This window comes from Chiloscyllium punctatum, chromosome 38, assembly GCF_047496795.1.
Source record: "Chiloscyllium punctatum isolate Juve2018m chromosome 38, sChiPun1.3, whole genome shotgun sequence".
In the NCBI taxonomy this organism is placed as follows: Eukaryota; Metazoa; Chordata; class Chondrichthyes; order Orectolobiformes; family Hemiscylliidae; genus Chiloscyllium; species Chiloscyllium punctatum.
This window is the reverse complement of record NC_092776.1, coordinates 49,065,321-49,085,640: the sequence shown is the minus strand read 5'-3', so window position 1 is coordinate 49,085,640 and position 20,320 is coordinate 49,065,321. Positions and strand designations below refer to the sequence as shown.

General features: G+C 42.1%; 1 protein-coding gene across 10 annotated transcripts in view; it reads right to left on the bottom strand.

Moving 5' to 3' along the window:
• The window catches only part of sgms1b (sphingomyelin synthase 1b), a 185,629-nt gene that overhangs the window by 16,637 nt on the left and 148,672 nt on the right, over positions 1-20,320 (bottom strand). For all 10 annotated transcript variants that reach the window (XM_072557846.1, XM_072557851.1, XM_072557847.1 and 7 more), the window contains 2 exons: positions 6,332-7,238; positions 2,877-2,994 (listed from right to left, as the gene is read on the bottom strand). In XM_072557846.1, the coding sequence (XP_072413947.1) occupies positions 2,877-2,994; positions 6,332-6,954 (741 nt within the window). In that variant the 5' untranslated portion in view covers positions 6,955-7,238. The remainder of the gene's footprint in view (positions 1-2,876; positions 2,995-6,331; positions 7,239-20,320) is intronic.

Genomic DNA, 20,320 nt, shown 5'->3' with positions numbered 1-20,320 from the left:
GGGTTCCTGCTACAAAATGTATGGTAACCCACAAAAACAATTTATAACTTATCTAGCTCTGCCTTTTGTACAAGTTCACAAACTGGCAGCTGTCTATTCTACTGGAGTTTTCAAAACATTGAAGTAACTCACCTTTCCTTCAGCGGGGTATGGCAGTGGAAAAAACCAACAAGCATTCAATGTGAAAAAAATGTTTTTATTAATTCATTCAAGGGTTATGGGAGTTGCTGACTGGGCCAGCATATATTGCCCATCCCTAGTTGCCTTCAAGGTGATGAGCTGCTTTCTTGGACGGGATGCAGTCCATTTGGTATGGGGCAGGATGGAAAGGGTCATGATAGTTTGGCCTACATTACCTTAAGGGACACCTGCAGAGATATCCTAGAATGGAGGTGACTAGCCTCCAACAACCACAAGCAGCTTGCTTTGTGATAGATTTGACTCCAATCAACGGAAAAAGTTTTTCCTCTTTGATTCACATCGACTCCAGCTTTGCAACAGCAGTTTCCCGATTCACTTGGTCAAACGTGACATGATGCCAAGGGCCGTCAGCATCACCTCACCTCCGGGATTCAGCTCTTTTGTCTATGCTTGAACCAAGGCTGTTGGGAGGTCAGGAGATGAGCGGCCCTGGCAGCAAGCAAAGAGCATCAGTGAACAGGTTATTGTTAAGGAAGTTCTGCTTAATAGGTTTAACTGCTCATTGAGTAGATTGATGACATAGTAATTGGGTTAAATGTCTCCTGCTTTTTGCGCACAGGATATATCTGGACAATTTTTCACATTGCTGTAAACGTAACCAATAAAATTCTGGAATTAAACAGAAGCAATATTTCCATGATTTTTAAGCAAATGTTAAGTAAAGTCACCATAATCTTATCAGACCATAGGACTGCACTCTCAGAGAGCAATGACTGGTCGTGGCTTACCCTGAGGGTCACCACACCTCAGCTGAAGGGAGAGATCAAGAAGGAGAATCCTTCACGGTAACTGGCTGGTGAGAGAACTGAACTATGCTGTTGGCACCCTGTGGACCCCAAACCAGCCAACCGAGTAAACCAACCCTCAATAGGAGGACTAGCCTGGATCTCACTCAGTAATAAAGACTTTTTTTTTTCAAAGTAATTTCCAAGCATGAGAATTAATATCATAATATGCCACACCCACCTTTAGGACACCATTCTTAAACCTCCAGTCCTCAACATCTGTCAGCCAGCTAACTCACCCTCACTTTGCCTGCTTGAGCTCTCTGTAGACTTTCAGCTTTGATCAAAAAACCAAAATGACAACTTTTTGTTTTTCAGATGTCACATTTTAAAAGTTGTTTTTGCTCTTGCAAAGATCTTGTCTGATCTTTTGTACAGGACTTTAATGTACACATTAACATTCACATTGCAAAGGCCTCTATTTTCTTTCACAGATCATTACTTACTGTCCGGGTTCCTACGCTACACAGAAAAGTGGATTAAGTGTATCATAGGAGTTTTCTGTGTTACACTCTTGAGTTTTGTTAATCTATCTTCTACTTTCACAAATGGACTTCTGGGCATCTCTACTCTTCTTCAAACAGATCTGCTACTTTTGAGTTATCATTTGTCTTAACAGATAAACTCATTAATTTGTTCCAGAATGGCACCATCCACTTCAATCTAATTTCTTCAAAATCTATTCCTTTTAGCTACCTTTGTTTTTGATCTTTTTTGTTTGTACTCGATTCCCAATCTAAACTTCTAAACTTTATTGAATCTACAATGTTTGCAAGGCTACTTTCTCTGCTAATTAGAAAAATCTAATCATCATCAATTGCAATATAGGAAAGTTTTTCTTCCGCTCTAAACAGCACTGTGGATGACTACAATGTACTAGTGTTTCACTACTAACTTCAAGGGCTGTAAATATTGGCCTCATCAGCCATGTCCATATCACAAAACAGACTTTTTAAAAAATCCTTCCCTGTTCCCATTCAACGAGAACCATCATAAATTGCTCTGAAGGTACAGACCGGTAAACTATATCTCTAACAATGTTCAAAAGGTCCCTGAACTCAGAAGATGAAGAATCTTAGGAATAAATCAAGGGCTTAAACAGGTCTATTTTGGACAAAATTAACTGGTTGTTCTGCCCACAACAAACTGAACTAGCAAACTATTACCCAATTAATCTCTCTCAGCAGCAAAGTGATCGAAGGAATCGCTTGGCATTACTTTCAAGCAGCAATTATTTAGTAATAACCTGTTCACCAGTACTCTACTCCAGATCTCATTAAAGCCTTGGTCCAAAGAACCATGGACAAAGATCTGGATGCTCAAGACATACAATTGCCTTCCCAAATCTCTCACATTCTTGACTTGAACACATAATTGTGTTATTTTATTTCAAAGGCAGGAACATCCTACTTAGGTGTTGGTGTATCTATACCACACTGATTTGCAGCAGTTCAAGGCAGGACCCTCACCACATTTCAAGGGCAATAAATATTGGCCTTGCCAGTTAAGCCCAATGAATGAACAAAAAAAGTTTATAAAACATTTCCACACTGACTACACCCAACTCTGATGAGATACGAGGGTAAATTCACCCAATTTTGATCTCTTCGATGCACGTCCACACAATTTGCTACAAGTAAATGAAAACAAGTTTCACAGAGCATCGAAGTTTAATTTCTGTCTTCAATGCGGACTAGATTTCAACACATATGGTCCAAATACAAAATTCTTTAGAACATATCAAAAAAGTTTAATTTTCTCATGAAATAAGTAAAAATGTTGTACTTTCTTTTCCATTTACCTTTACCAGTAACACACAATTCTACACCTTCAGTGGCGTGAAAATTGGTAGCTTGTTATCCTCGATTGTGGTGATTTAATCAGACTTACCTTTGGAGAACAGCTGAAGTGCATGCCAGGCACTGGAAGTGTTGTTACATACATTGTAATGCATCTGTACAGATAAAGCGTGCCAACTATGAAGAAGAATCGCCTGCCCACGATAGATCTAATTGGCAGAGTGTATGGGGACGGAGGGAGACAGAGAGAGAGAGAGAAAAAAAAAGGGTAAATAAATAATAACATTTCAAATTAATATAATTAAGTTACTATTAAACATGGCAGTATTGTGTAAATTTTCCAAGGCATACAAACATTATAAAAGGTTTTATGAAGCTCTCACCCAAGGCTGATTTTTTTAAAACATTTTTGCTCATAAGGCAACCCTGCCATAACACAGGAGATCCTAATGAACCTTCGCTGAACTGCCTCCAATGAAATGTTATCGTTCCTAAAATAAAGGGGACCGAAACCACACTCAGTACTCCAGACACCTGGTCTCACCAGCACCTTGTACAGTTGGCATATGACTTCCCTACACTTATATTCCAACCACCCTGAAATAAGGGCTAACATTCCATTAGCTTCTCTGATTACCTGCTTCACTAATGTCCTAACCTTCAGTGCGTCATGCACAAGTATCTTTGTGTTGCAGGTTTCTGCAGTTTTTGTCCATTTAAATAATATTCTGTTATGTTGACAACTTTGCATTTGCACACGTGCCAAACATTTGCCCACTTAACTATCAATATCTCTCTATTAATTATTTGCATCCATCGCACAAAGTACAATTCCATCTATTTTTGTGCCTTCTACAAATCTGGTTACAGTGCATTCACATTCTTCCTCCAGGGCATTCATATACACACACACACACAGACACACACTTGTAAACAGTCGTGCTCCCAGCACTGATCCTTGTGGAACCCCACTGACCCCACAGGTCACCTGAAATTGAACCCTTTATCCCCCCATTTGGTATTTCCTGCCTATGAGCCAATTCACTATTTATGCCAATATACTATTTCCAATAGCATAGGCTCTTATTGTACGACTTAACCTAGAGAGGTACTTTTTGATTGTCTTCTGGAAGTCTGAATATAACACATCTATTGGTTCCCCTCTATCAACTCTAGTTGAGACTTCTGTGAATACACCATGAAAGGAAAATCATGTCTGACTAATTTAGTAAAGCCAGAGAGACTCTACATGATTAGATTATGATTTTCCAAATATTCTATTATTACTTCCTTAATAATTGAATCTAATACTTTTCCAGTGATAGAATATATACAAATCGGCCCAAGTTACATGTTTTTGTCTCTCACTTGTTTTGAACAGGAATGTCACATTAGCAGGTTTCCAATCCTCTGGAACTTCTCCAGAATTCAATGGATTTTTTGTAAAATTCCAACCAATGCACCCAATATCTCTGCGGTTACCTGTTTTAGGATCCCAGAAGGCAAGCATCAGGGCCAGGGGACTTGTCTGTCTTTAGGCCCATTACTTTAAATACAACTTCTTCAGTGATGGTATTTAATTTCTCCCCTGTGTTATTTAGTATTTAGTGGAGTGTTCCACCATAAAGACTGATGCAACATATTATTTTAACTCCTCTGGCATTTCAGTGTTCCCCAAAACAGTCTCCCCAGATTCATTTTCTAAGGGCCTATGTTCACTTTGACCTTTTTTTTATATATATATATATATATATATATATATATAAAAAAGGTCCTATCAGTTTTTAACATTACTCGCTGGTTTGCCCACGTAGTTTATTTTCTACCTTTTTAGTCCTCCTTTGCTGGATGCTGAATTTACCCCAGTCTTAAAAGCCATTACTGACTCTGGCCTCCTTATAAACTTTTCAACAGAATACTCTCAACTTCCACGGTTAGCTAAAGTGGCTCATTCTACAGTTTCAAACGTTGGCACTAGAATTCCTCATATCGATTAATCAAGTCCATTTATTCATAAGCTTTCAGCGCTTTTCAATGAAAAATTCATCCAGTTTCATTAGAATCAAAACAACACCAATTAACTCCCATACCATCTTATTCCATACTATCCATTCTGTCCTCTCCTGAAATTAAACAATAATGAAGTAAAAGTGCTAGGCTTAGAATGACCCACACTAACTGCAACATCAGACTGTAATTGCCATGAAATGGAATGAGTATTGATAATTCATGGCTAGCATCACCCAGGATGTGCTATGAACTCTAAATCTTGCCAACTAGATGTAAACTTTAACTGCACCATATGGCTGGTAACTTCTGAAAATGACTAGTTTCTCAAACCAACATTCAGGTGTGCAAAGCAGTCAGGAGTTCAAACAGACTGACCACTGCAATGCAGTTATCCTGCATTGTCACAATGCTAGTCTTTTTACAAGGTTTCTATGCCCTTGAGGTTTTTCCAGAGGGGGTGATTAGCCAAGCTCCAAATAGGCTGGGTTTGAAAGGACTAGGGCCCTCTTTGGTTACACCTAACAAATAATGCCTCCAGCCTAAGGCTTTCACGTCTTTTAAAAAAATGGTATAATCAAAGGGGAGAGGCCAGCTAGCTGTGTAGCTAGCCATGAATTATCAATACTCATTCCACTTCATGGCAATTACAGTCTGATGTTGCAGTTAGTGTGGGTCATTCTAAGAGCTTTTGATTCAGTTCAGCAGTAATGTGTGTCAAGAAAGGCTGCTGGGCAGAGTCCAGCCAGTGTACACACACACACACACACACAAACTTCAAGCCTGTAAGCTCTGGTTTGTTTCATTTTTACTATGCACTAAGGGATATGTTTACTGGGACTGTTGCAACTATTTTCGAACAGCATCATTAGGTCAGGATAGCCTGTCGGATTTTTGGACAGGTTAAATTATCCGGTATTCTTTTTTCTGTTCTTTGTGCTTCATTCCATAACTTTGTCAATAAATTCTGTCTGTCTGTTTCAGTCAGACCAGCTAATTCACTCCGGGAATATCCAATCTACACTTGCCTTGAAAAAAAAAAGTTACGGTCTGGGCTACCTGCTTAAAATGCTTTGAGGGGTTGGGCCTGCTCTATAACAGTACCAAACCAAAATGACAAAACTGTTTACTGAAAAGAAGTTCCGTAGTCCAAATTGAAATAAAACAATTATGTATAAAATGTAACATTCAAATTAAATTTGGTTTATTCATGGCTGATATATTTTAATTTTTGTTATTATACCCTCCGATGAGAATAACTTCAATTGGGTTAGTCCATTATAATACACGCAGTCTTGTTTTCATTAGAAAGCAGCAACCTAAAATTCCAATTGTCCAGTGTTACGTAGCAATGATTCCTTATCTGAAAGGATGTAGCCCCAATCTGCATTTGATTCCCCGACTTGCTATATGTTATGGGAAAAATAACTATAAGCTAAAATACACAAGAATTGATGTAGTCTCACTAACTCTCATATTTGGAGAAAAAGTTACATAAGACATCAAAAAGGAAAACAAGTCATTGCTAATTTTACTTACTTGTATTTCATTAGCACCCACTGAACCAGCCATAATCCTACAAGTATCATGCCATTAATTTCACAGATGGAAAAGGCCCATTCCACCCTGTTAAAGTAGTCAAAAAATTTGTCCGGTAGAGGAGGCTGCTCCTCTTTGGGAGGCACACGTTCATGGACAACTGAGATCATCACTGTGGTAAGTAGAAAACAAGAAAGTGCATAAAGAAAAGCCACACCAGTCTTCCACCATTCCAGAGAAAATCGAAGTTGCTCCAGTTCTGGCATGGGGATTTTAATCATGTCTTTTCGGTAACCATTTGCCAAGCCAGTTCTTTTGGTTTTATTATGGATGTCATTCTCACTGTCAGCATTTAGAGAACCCATGTTAAGATGACCATTGGCATGACCATTCTTGTGCACTTCAATGTGATGCTCCATCTTCAGTGTTTCTATCTTTTCTAGCAGTTGCTGACCGTTGTCTGATGCAACAAGAGACAGAGGTGGTCTTTGGAAATCTTCTAGAGACAGTTTTAACAGGCCTTGGCCATCGAGCTTGTTCTGAAATGCATCAGTGTACTCCTGCATGCCATGTTCAGTGAGCCAGGCCAGCACATCTTTGGGTGACCATTCTACCACCTCCATTGCTATGATAAACAATCAAGTGTCAAGTGAACTAAAAGTGGGCACTAGTTGGCAGCAGCATCTTCAAAAATTATTTTACCCTTCCCAAGTGAAAAAAAACGTTCTCTCCATGGCTTGTTCATTTTGTCTTGAGAACATTAACAAAACTTGCTTTTCAAGAATCCAGTTTGGCACACGAAATGTATCTGTAGATTTGGTTTTCTCTTAGCTAGTACATTGTGGCATCCTCATTGCTGATATCTTTCACTGCAATAAAGTTCCGTCAAATGAGGTGGGACGTGAACCTAGTGGGCAAGATTGGGTGAAGGGGAGAAAAAAAATGAGAAAATTAGAAGTGCAGAAGCAAAGAACTTTTCTGTAAAAACACAAAAATAAGCAGAACGTTAGTACCAAAAGTGAAGTCAAACGGCTAATTTGAAATCTCCCTTATGTTTAAATTTAAATTGATGCCATTACGTGCTCAACATTATGATTTTCCAGTAAAGGTAAACCAAAAAATGCTAGACTTCTGAAAGGCAATTTAATAATACAGAAGACTTCAGCAGACGTATACACCTGTATTTGATTCCATATTAAATTGCCCCGAGTTTAATTAAATTTGCACCAGTAAACAAAGATGGCTAGGAATGATCTCAAGTGCTAAAAGACAAACTGAAAATCTTCCCACAACTACATTTTAATCACGTTATGAAGGTGGAGGGAGAAGCAAAATGGCAAGGGGAGGGCAAAGTGACAAATGGGAAAAATAAGGAGCAAAGGAGAGAAAAAGGGAGAAGGAAGAGAGAGGTGGAGGAACAAGAACATTGAGAAGCTCCTTTTGCATCAGGAAGAGAGAAGTGTCTATAACCAGAGGGAGATGGGATAAGCAGAGAATTGAATGGGAACCCACAGAGATCATCAGGAGAGCAAGAGGACAGTTTATAAACAGTGAGGAAACCCTGTTAGTACCAGAACAGCAGAGTCCACATTCATAAAGAATCACAGTGAAGCAGCTAAATGATTATTTGGAGAGCATTTTCTCTGATAAAAAAACAAGGAATTACAATCAAGTATAATGTTAATTAAAATAGGAATTATAAACAAACAGGTTTATAACAGGGGCTGGTGCAGCACAGTGGCAGTGACCCTCTCCAGAGTCTGCTTAAAGTCCCACCTACCCCAGGGGTGTGGTCAAAATATGTCCAAACAGATTGATGAAAATAATATAATAATTCACAAATAGGACCAGAGTTTTAATTAGTTCAGAATATAATTAGCTACTTTAAATGCAGTTAGGATGGTTGGGCGGGTGATGTTATATTATGAGGGGGGTACTGGATGCCAGAGGTGGTAGAAGGGGAGGGAATCTCAACCTTTTAATTGTGAGGATTAAATAGGAATACCATGGTAGTAAGGGACAGCACACTCAGGAAAAGAAACAGGCCGTGTTCTGCGACTGATTCCAAGGTTTGGAACCTCAGACCATGACAACTGGATCCAGACAGGACAGGATAAGGAGAGATTGGGATTATGACCAGCAAAAGGCCCAGTGAGAAAAGCAAAGCTATAAAAGGTACTAATCAATCTCTGGATGAAACCTAAGCCACAAGCAAATTGGCAAATGGTGAATAAGATTAGAGTCTAAGACATGGTTCAAAGACTGGCGTGAAAGAAATGGGTTTTGATTCATAGAGCACTGGCAGTCGTCATTGTGGCTATCCCTAAAGGTCGAGGGTGATGGTCTTCGTTCCGTTGATCTATTTATGGGCTCTCAGGTGGCTCGAGTGTCCAACCTTGGATTTGAAAGTTCTTCTGCATTCAGGACAAGTAGGTCCAGATGGCCAATCAGGCTTCGGTTACTGCCGCTCTGCTTTCCATTTTCTTCTAGTTCTGCACATCTATTGGCTTCCAAGGTTACTGTTCCTTCTTGGATGATGGTTTGCCAGAGTTTCCTGTCCTTGGTATTGGTTTCCCAATTGTTGTTGATGATGTTCCATTTCTCCATGTTGGCTTTTGAAATGTCTTAAAAGAGATGGACAACAGAAGAGACTTAATGTTTGCTTTCTTTAAGCTGGGAGTAGAAGGTTTGTTCTGGCAGACACTCGTCTTTTATCTGAATAAAATGACCACTCCATTTTAGTTGGTTCTTGATGATACAGGTTTCATTGTTTGTTGTTTTTGCTTCATTCAGTACGCTGACGTTGGTTCTGCAAACTTCCCAGCTGATATTCAAATGTTTCAAAGGCATCGTTGATGGAGCTTTTCAAGTGCCTTCAGATGTCGCTGGTATGTTGTCCAAGTTTCAGATGCATACAGGAGCGTTGGGATCACCACTGCTTTGTACACTAACATTTTGGTGTCTGGCCAGATGTCACATAAAATGATTCATTTGGAGACGTCCAAAAGCTGTTTCAGCACATTGAAGACAATGCTGGACCTCGTCATTAAAGTTGACATCGGAGAAGAGGGAACTTCCAAGGGACGGAAAGTGGTCCCCGTTTTCTACGGTTATTTCAATGGCTCTATCCGATTTGTCTCAGCTGTTGATGGATTGATACATGATTGGAGTCTTCTTGGAATTGATGATAAGTTGATGTTTTGTGTATGCACAGTTTAAGACTGTCAGAATCTGTTGTAGTTGGTTTTCTGAGAGAGCTGAAACACTGTTGTCCTCTGTATATTAGAACTCTGAGGGAACTCAGATGGTCTGGTTTTTGGACTTAAGATGGGTAAGACTGAAAAGCCTGCCATCTGATCTGTAGACAATTTCAAATCCTGAGGGTTGGTTGCCCTTGAAGACTGTTCACCATCATTACTGTGACAAAGTTAGGGCAATTACACATTCCTATTTTACTCATGATCTGACTTGAAAAGGTTCACAGTTACTGTTGCTGACCATGACTGTGGCAAGCATGCCATCGTGGAGGAGTCTGCCGATTCGAATGTCCTTTTCAGGGCATCCATAGGTGAACAGGACATCCCATAAGAATTCCTGTGATACAGAGTCAAAGGTTTTGGTGAGGCGAATGATCATATACAAGGTTGAAATTGTTCACAACATTTTTCTTGTAGTTGTCACAGTGAAGATCATGTCGATTGCTCCATGATTATCTTAAACTGGCTTGTGTCTCCGGAAGGATCTTCTCAGCTAAAGGCTGAGCCGGTTGCGCATGATGCAGGTGAGGAACTTTCCTGTTACTGTTAACAGGGAACCCCCGCAATAAGTTACCACACTCAGATCAAGCACGTTTTCCCTTTGTAGAAGGTAATGATTGCTGACTCACTAAAGTCTGCTGAGACATCTTTGTTTATCCAGATCTTGATGAGTTGGTGATGCAGTTGATGATGAAGCGGGTTACCTCCATTTTGTACACCTCAGCTGGTATTCCATGGAGTCCAGCAGCCTTGTTGTTTGTCATGATTTTGATGGCTTCCTTGACTTCAAGTGTTGGTACATTGCTTAGGGAGTCATCAACGGGCTGCGTTGGAATGTTGCTGACCACATTCCTGTCAGATAGGACAGTTCGATTTAGAAGATCTTCAAAGTACTCCCTCCATCCAGGACGGATGTCAGCATTGCTCTTCAGGATGGTTGAAACATCTTTGCTTTTGAGAAGGGCTTGACTCTGATTGAATGGGCCAAAAATAGCTTTAGTTGCGTTGAAGCCTCGAGTGTTGTTGGCGTTTGCTAGCTGTTGGATTTCCTGATCTTTCTTCCTCCACCATTGGTTTTTTCAAGTTTTAGGTACTCTTCTGGGCTGCAGCCTTACATTCCTGATAGCGTTGCCTTTTGGTAGCCGATTGTTGGTCATTTTGTAAGGGGATGAAAGCACGGAATTTCCATCGTTAAGTTGTTGGACTAGTTGGTCATTATCATTGAATCAATCCTGATGATTTTTCGTCTTGAACCCAACTGTTTCTTTGCAGGTGGTGATGATAGCGTTCTTCAATTGATTCCAGAGATCTTCTATGGATGGTGGGATTTATTGAGGCAGTTGTTCTCGAAGATTTTGTTGAAACATCTGTACATGGTTGATGTCTTGGAGGATGTCAACATTGAATTTCTTGATAGTCTTCTGATTTTGATGTTTCCCTTTGGGCCAAATCTTCATTCTCATGGTGGACGAGAGGAGTCCGTGGCCCACCCAGTCAGCACTAGTAACTGCTTGTTACCAGTATATCTCGTTGGTTCCAAGATTGTATGATGTAGTCAATGAGGTGCCAGTGTTTGGAGTGCGGATGCTGCCAGGAAACTTTACGCCTGTTTTGCTGGCGAAATAGGGTGTTTGTAATCAGCAGATTGTGTTCAGCACATTTGAAGAGGAGTGTTCCACTGGCATTGACCTTGCCAACTCCTTCCTTGCCTATTATTCTAGTCCAAAGCTTATAATCTTCCCAGAATCTAGCACTAAAGTCACCCAAGAGAATGGTTTCCTCATTGTTGGGAACACAGGAAAAGACGTTGTCAAGTAGGACATAGAAGTTCTCCTTGACTTGGTCTTCAATGTCCAGAGTTGGAGCAGAGATGCTGATGGCAGTAGCATGTTGTGAATCCAGCTAGTCAAGATCCAGAGTCATGAGACATTCATAGAATCCCAGTGGTTGCTCTGTCAGCTTCTGCAGTAAGCTGTTTTGGATGACAAAGCCTACTCCAGGGATCCTCTGGTTATTCGGGATCAAGTCATTTCCAGAAAAGGGTGTATTGACCTTGCTCTTCCTTTAGTTGCCCTTCTCCAGTTCTGTGGGTCTCGCTCAGAGCAACGATGTTAAAGTTGAACTTTTGGAGTTCCTGGGCAGCAAAGGCAGTTCTCCTATCAGGCTGGTCTGAGTTTGGGTTATCCATCAGAGTTCTTATACTCGAGACTCCAAATTTCAGAGTTTCATTTCTTGATGTTTTTCAACCACATAATGGCAATCCCTCTGGATGCGGCTTTCTAGATAGGATGGGATGAAGCAGACTATTTTTAGGGCACCTTTTCTAGCCCCTTCCCAGTTCAGGGTGAGCAGAGTGGATCCTTAATAGGGCTGCTCAGACATGAATCCTGCTACTGAACAACTTTCTTGCTTCTGTCCAAACGTTGAGTGACTGAATCAAGTATTCACTGCTTTCGTGCCGGTTCTTAACTAGGAGCTTCCAGCCATCACATCACCTGCTCCCCTCACCCTCCACCGATCGTCCAAAGACTTGAAGTAGCCCACATAGCAAAAACGCTTGTGCATCTATTTGCTTAACGTGTACTTGATGTTGCACTCCAAGCAGCACACAATACTTCACAAATCAACCATGTGATTCCAATGACATGGAGACCATGACAATTGGAGCTGATGGATTTGTTGCAGCCTTCATCCAGCTTCACAGCTACAGAGTATGAAGTAACTTCGTCTGCCTGTTCCACCATGTGGTCTTGATTGGACTGTTCTTTGTCAGGGACCTCACCCTCTACCTTACCGCCATGGGTGACCTACCAGGAGCATAGCTCCAGACAGCATCACTCACGAGACCTCAGGACCACACAAGCTTCTCCATCATGACAAGGTGATAAGCCACGAACAGCAGTAGATGAAGAAAGTGGGATCTGTACTGTTGAAACAGTCTTCATCCAAACCATGCTGGGGCCAATGTCCTGGCAAGTTGTGTTACTAAAAAGTGCTGTCAGGGTTTTAAATTAAATAATGAAGATGAAAGGGATCACATGGTAAACTGAAGTGAAAAGATAAGATATTAGAACGGGGGGGGGGGGGGGGAAGAGAGATAGACGTATGGATAACTATAATCAGAACGTGGCTGGAAAGGGCACAGCACAAAGTGCTCAAACAGATAAGAACAGAGTTTGAGAGAATGGCAAAAAAAAAAAGAGAGAGTTCAAGACTTTACATTGCTCTCTATCTGAATGTATGCAGTGTTCACGACAAAACACATCAAGTATTTTTTTTGTGTTATCAATTGTGATCTGATAAGCATTTCAGAAGATGTGGCTGTGGGTGACCAAAGCTGGGTGCTAAATAGTCATGGGTACCTGAAACTACAGAAGCCACAGGAAGCTAGAAAAAGGTGATCGGTATTTCTGCTAAATAAAGATAACATTAGTACAGAAGTGAGAGATCAGCTTAGCTCAAAAGATCAAGGTGTAACAGATTTGCAGAAATATGTAGCAAAGTAGTCAGAGACTAGTGTAGTTAAAGACAAGGTCTGAAAAATGGAGAGGTGACAAATCAAGAATGCTTTTGTACAAAGTGGACAAGTCACTTCAATGTGAAAAGCAGAAAATTACAGCACTTATGATCAGTCATGAAATCCAAACACATCTAAAGTCATTTCAAGTGTCAGACTATGAGTAGACTTATTGACTGCAGTTCTGCTTTCAACACCATAGTTCCAAACACCTCGAAACTCCAGGACCTAGCTCCAGGCTCCCCCCTCTAACTAGATCCTTGACTTTCTCAACCTCAATCATGAAGAATAAGCGACAACACCTTCTCTACCATAATTTTCAACACTAGTGCCCCGCAAGGCTGTGCACTCAGCTCTCTATACTTTTATACACTCATGAGTGTATGGCCAAATTCTGCCCCAATTCCATTTACAAGTTTGCTGGCAGCACCACTGTTGTTGGTCAGACTTAAAACAAGACAGAATACTGGAAAGTGATTGAGTGCTTAGTGGCATGGTGTAAAGACAACAAGCACTCCAACATCAGCAAAATGAAAGAGCTGGTCATTGACTTCAGGAAGCAGAGTGGAGGGCACAGCCCTATTTGTATCAATAGTGCTGAGGTGGAGATGGTCGAGAGTCAAGTGCCTGGGAGCAACGATCACCAGTAATCTGTTGATTTTACCAGTAGCAGCAGCAGCGGGAGGAGAGACAGCGAGGACCAGTGGCCTGCCGGGAAGTTAAATTTAAAGTTACATAAACTTACCTTGCGAATATGCAGAGCAGGAGCGGACACAGGTCTGCTGAGTAAGTGGAGTAATGTACTCGGGTAGTTGCATTACCCGAAACTCTACTTAGTGCCATAGAGACTTATAGCACAGAAACAGACCCTTTAGTCCAACTCGTCCATGCAGACCAGATATTCCAAACCAATCTAGTCGCACGTGGCCAATATCTGTCCAAACCCATCCAGAAGCCTTTTAAAATGTTGCAATTGTACCAGCCTCCACCACTTCCTCTGGCAACTCATTCCATACACGCACCACCCTCTGTGTGAAAAAGTTGCCCCTTAGATCCCTCTTATATCTTTCCCCTTTCACCCTAAACCTATGCCCTCTAGTCCTGGACTCCCCCATTCCCCAGGGAAAGATCTTGTCTGTTTACCCTATCCATGCCCATCATTTTATAACCTCTATAAGGTCACCCCTCAGCCTCCGACGCTCCAGGGAAACAGCCTCAGCCTATTCAGCCTCTCCCTCTAGCTCAAATCCTCCAACCCTGGCACCATCTTTGTAAATCTTTCCGAACCCTTTCAAGTTTCACAAATTCCTTCCACTAGGAAGGAGACCAGAACTGCACGCAATATTCCAAAAGTGGCCTAACCAACGTCCTGTACATGACCTCCCAACCCCTACACTCAATGCTCTGACTAATAAAAGGAGAGCATACCAACTGCCTTCTTCACTATCCCATCTACCTGTAACACACTTTAAGTTAGGTACTGTCTCCCACCCAACCTCCTCCTATAACCAAAAAAAAAAGGTTCTGTGTGCAGGATTGATAAGCTAATTAGTTTCTTCTCTTTATTTTTCTACAGTATCTTTGGACATTTACAACAGTGAGGATGGTGGTTAGGGCTGGTGAATGTTCCTCCTGCAGAATGTGGGAGGCAAGGGTCACCACTAGTGTCCCTGCTGACTTCATCTGCAGGAACTGCACCCAAATCCAACTCCTCAAAAACTATGTTAGGGAACTGGAGCTGGATGAACTTTTTATCATTCAGGAGGCAGAGGGAGTTAAAAGGGTGGTAGTCACACCTCAGGTAAAAGAAAAGGGCAGATGGATAACTGTCAGGGGACGGAAAGGGAACCCCTGTGGCCGTTCCCTCAATAACAAGTATACCATTTTGGATAATGCTGAAGGAGACTACTTACCAGGGGTAAACAATGGGATGCAGGTCTCTGGCACAGAGTCTGTCCCTGATGCTCAGATGGGAAGGCAGGAGATGAGCAGAGCATTAGCCACTGGGGACTTCATAGTGGGGGGGGGCAGATAGGATGTTCTGTGGGAACGAGACAGATTCATGGTTGGTGTGTTGCCATCCAGGTGCCAGGGTTCTGTCTCGGATCGTGTTTTCAGGATCCTTGGGGAAGTGGGAGCAGCCCCATGTCATGGTCCATTTAGGCACAAAGGAAACAGATAGGAAAAGGGATAGGGATGTAAGACAGAAATTCAGGGAGTTAGGGTGGAAGCTTTGTGCTACTGAGCTGAGAAAGAGACACAGGAGTTGAACATGTGGCTGAACAGGTGGTGCGGGGTGGGGGGGGGGGGGGGGGAGGTGTCAGATACCTGGATATTTGGGGCTCATTCTGGGGCAAATAGGACCTCTACAAACAGGATGGCCGACACCTGAACCGGAGGCGGGGGCTGGTGTGTGGATTCAGATGTTTCATTAAGAACAGAGAAGGTGGTAAAAGAGGGAGAGGTGTGGCATTGTTAGTCAAGGACAATATTACGGCAGCAGACTTTGAGGACTCGGCTACTGAGTTAGTATTGGCAGAGGTGAGAAACAGGAAAGGAGGTCACCCTGTTGGGAGTTTTCTATAGGCTTCCAAATAGTTCTAGAGGTAGAGGAAAGGATAGAAAAGATAATTCTGGATAGGAGTGAGTGTAACAGGGTAGTTGTTATGGGGGACTTTATTTCTCCAAATATTAACTGGAAATACTGTAGCTTGAATACTTTAGATGGTTCAGCTTTTGTCCAATGTATGTAGGATGGTCTCCTGACAGTATGTAGGCAAGGCAACATGGGGCGAAGCCACATTGGATTTGGTACTGGGTAAAGAACCTGGTCAGGTGTTAGATTTGGGAGGTAGGTGAGCACTATGGTGACAGTGACCACAATTCAGTTACGTTTACATTAGTGATGGAAAGGGAAAGGTATATAACACAGGGCAAGAGTTATTGCTGGGGGAAAGGAAATCATGATGCAATTAAGATTTAGGATGCATAGGATGGGGAAGGAAACTACAGGGGATGGGCACAATTGAAATTATGGAGCTTATTCAAGGAACAGCTACTGTATGTCTTTGATAATTATGTACCTGCCAGGCAGGGAGGAAGTGGTCCAGCGAGGGAGTCATGGTTTACCAAGGAAGTTGAATCTCTCGTCAAGAGGAAGAAGGTGGCTTGTATCAGGATGAGATGTGAAGGCTCAGTTAGGGAGCTTGAGAGTTACGAGTTAGCCAGGAAAGACCTAAAAGAGAAAGCTAAGGGGAGCCAGGAGGGGACATGAGAAGTCACTGGCAGGTAGGATCAAGAGAAACATTAAACCTTTCTATACGTATATCAGAAATAAAAGAATGACTAGAGAAAGATTAGGGTCAATCAAGCATAGTAGCGGCAAGTAGCGCGCAGAATCTGAGGAGATAGGGGAAGTACTAAATGAGTATTTTTCATCAGTATTCACACTGAAAAAGACAATGTGGTCGAGGAGAATACAGAGATACAGGCTACTAGACTAGACAGGATTGACGCTCGCAAGGAAGTGGTGTTAGCAATTCTGGAAGGTATGAAAATATATAATTCCCCTGGTGATGGGATTTATCCTAGTAATCTCTGGGAAGCCAGGGAGGAGATTGCAGAGCCTTTGACTTTGATCTTTATGTCCTTATTGTCTACAGGATTAGTACAAGACTGGAGGATAGCAAATGTCGTCCCCTTGTTTGAGAAGGGGAGTAGAGACAACCCTGGTAATTATAGACCACTGAGCCTTACTTTGGTTGTGGGTAAACTGTTGGAAAAGGTTAGAAGAGATAGGATTTATAATCATTCAGAGAGGAATAATTTGATTAGGGATAGTAAACAATATTGTGAAGGGTAGGTCGTGCCTCTCAAACCTTATTAAGTTCTTTGAGAACAGGTGGATGAGGGTAAAGCGGTTGATGTAGTGTGTATGGATTTCAGTAAGACATTTGATAAGGTTCCCCACGGTAGGCTATAGCACGAAATACGGAGGCATGGGATCAAGGGTGTTTTAGCGGTTTAGATCAGAAATTGGCTAGTTGAAAGACCACCCTTTCAGCTGGTGGTGGTTGATGGGAAATATTCACTTTGGAGTTCAGTTACTAGTGGTGTACCGCAACGATCTGTTTTGGGGCCACTGCTGTTTGTTATTTTTATACATGATCTGGAATGAGGGCATAGAAGGATGGGTTAGTAAATTTGCAGATGACACTAAGGTCGGTGGAGTTGTGGATAGTGCTGAAGGATGTTGCAGGTTACAGTGGGACATAGATAAGCTGCAGAGCTGGGCTGAGGTGGCAAATCGAATTTAATATGGAAAAAATGTAAGGTGATTCACTTTGGAAGGAGCAACAGAAATAAAGAATACTGGCTAATGGTAAGATTCTTGGTAATGCAGATGAACAGAGATCTTGGTGTCCATGTACATAGATCCCTGAAAGTTGCCACCCAGGTTGATCGGCTTTTATTGGTAGAGGGATTGAGTTTGAGCCATAAGGTCAAGCTGCAACTGTACAAAACTCTGGTGCGGCCACATTTGGAGTATTGCATACAGTTCTGGTCACCGCATTATAGGAAGGATTTGGAATCATTGGAAAGGCTGCAGAGGAGAGTTACTAGGATATTGCCTGGTATGGAGGAAACATCCTATGAGGAAAGGCTGAGGGACTTGAGGCTGTTTTCATTAGAGAAGCAAGGTTGAGAGGTGACTTAATTGAGACATAAGATAATCAAAGGGTTAGATAGGGTGGACAGAGAGAGTCTTTTTCCCTGGATGGTGATGGCTAGCAAGAGGGGACTTAGCTTAAAATTGAGGGGGGGGGATAGATATAGGACAGATGTCAGAGGTAGTTTCTTTATTCAGAGAATAGTGGGGCATGGAATGCCCTACCTGCAACAGTAGTAGACTTGCCAACTTTAAGGGCATTTAAATGGTCATTGGATAAACATATGGACAAGAATGGAATCGTGTAGCATAAGCAGGCTTCAGATTGGTTCCACAGGTTGACTCAACATAGAGGGTCAAAGGGCCTGTACTGCGCTGTAACATTCGATGTTCTGTCTTGGTCCACTGACAATGACATGATGGTCAAAAAAGCACAACATCTCTACTTTCTCAGGAGGCTGAAGAAATGTGACATGTCAACAAAGACTCTTCATTTTTTATAGCAAGCATCCTATCTGGACGCATCAGTGTGGTCTGGCAACTGCTCTTCTCAAAACTGCAAGAAACTACAGAGTCATCCCAGTCCATCATGCAAACCAGCCCTCCATCCATTGACCCCCATCTATACTCCTTGCTGTTTCAGGAACACAAGCAACATAATCAAAAAGCCATCCTATCCCAGTTATACTCTCTCCCATCAGGCAGAAGATATAAAAGAACATACAATTAGATTGTAGAACAGCTTCTTCCCTGCTGTTATCAGACATTTGAATGGATTTTTCAAATGTTCATTCTTATCTGTTGACATTATCTTTGCTACCTGGGTAACATACTTCCCTCAATGCATTCCTATCAATACCAATCTTAAAAAAAAAGTCATGACAAAACTAGAAATTGATGCAAAAGCTCAGCAGGTATGGCAGCATGTGTGGAGAAAAATAAGAGTCAATGTTTTGGGATGAGTCACCCTTCTCAGAACTGATGGTATCTGGAAAAATGTTGGTTTACAGTGTATGCGGAAGATAGGATGGGAGAAGGAGTAAGGAGTAAACAATAGGCTGGGTACAGCCCAAAGAGAAAAAGCAGTTGGACAGACAAAGGAGGGGATAATGATCTGGTTAGGAGGGTGAGGAGATATTAACGGGAACTGTTAGTGGCTAACAATGGGTTGCGTGTAATATGAGACTATGTGATAAGGAGGACTAGAGTGGGGGGGATTGTGGTGCGGACATGGGAGAGTTCTTGCCTGAAAGCTAATGAACGTGATATGGAGTCTTCAAGGCTACAGGGCCCCCAGGTGGAAAATGAGATGCTGTTCTTCCAGCTTGCTCCGAGTTTCGCTGAAGCACTGCAGCAAACCTGATACAGAGATGTTGGCCAGGGAGCAGGGTGGTGTGTTGAAGCAACAAGCAACAGGGTCTTTTTTGTGAGCAGACCAAAAGTCTTCACTCAGTCCCAATGTAGAGGAGACCACATTGTGAGCAATGTGCGGTAGTCTACATTGTGTCAAGCGCAGGTAAAGAACTATTTCACTTGGAAGATGTATTTGGGCTCTTGGAGATTGAACAGGGAGGAAGTAAACAGACAGGTGTTACATGTTCTGCGGTTGCAAAGGACGGTGCCATGAGGCTTTTTTTTTTAAGTTGGGGGGGGGAGAAGGGGTGGGTGGAGATCTTGGGAGTGAAGCAAGAGTGGACCAGGGTATACTGGAAGGAGCAGTCCCTGCAGAAGGTGGACAATGAAGAGTCGTCGAATGTGTGTCTACTGTGGCATCTCACTGGATGTGGTAGAAATGGTGGCTAATGATCCTCTGAATGTGGATGTTGGTGGGATGGTAGCTTAAGTCAAGGGGGACCCTTTCGCTGTTGCGGGAGGAAAGTCACAGGGTAAGGGCTGAAGTGTAGGAAATGAGTCAGACCCGGCTGATGGCCCTGTCAGGCAATAAGAATGCTGGGAAATCCTCAGAAAAGAAATTGGATGGATACTTTGAAGTTGCCACCATTGGAATGTGACGGAGAAACTGGGAGAACGGAATACAGTCTTTACAGGAAGCAGAATCCAAGGACGTATAGTCCAGGTAACTGAGTTGGTAGGTTTATAATGGATAGTGGCGGCCAGTTTATCCCCAGAAATGGAAACAAAGATATCGAAGGAGGGAAGGAAGGAGTCAGAGATGGACCAGGTAAAGGTGAGAGCAGGGTGAAAATTTAAAACAAAATTCTGATTCCAGAAGAGACAGGGAGGCAGCACCAATAATTTCATCATCGATATGCCGGAGAAAGAGTTGTGGGTGGGAGCCAGAACAGGACTGGAACAAGGAATGTTTTGTGTCACTGAACCTGAAATGTTAACTCTGATTTCACTCCACAGATGCTGCCAGACCCGAGCTTTTCCAGCAATTTCTAATTTTTGTCTCCGATTTGCAGCAGCTGCAGTTGTTTCAGTTTTTTTCTAAAACAAAGGTAGTGATCATTCACATTATTTGATCTTTGTAGGACCTTTCCTTTCCTGCAGAAGGAGAAGATTACAGGGGGATACAAGCATCA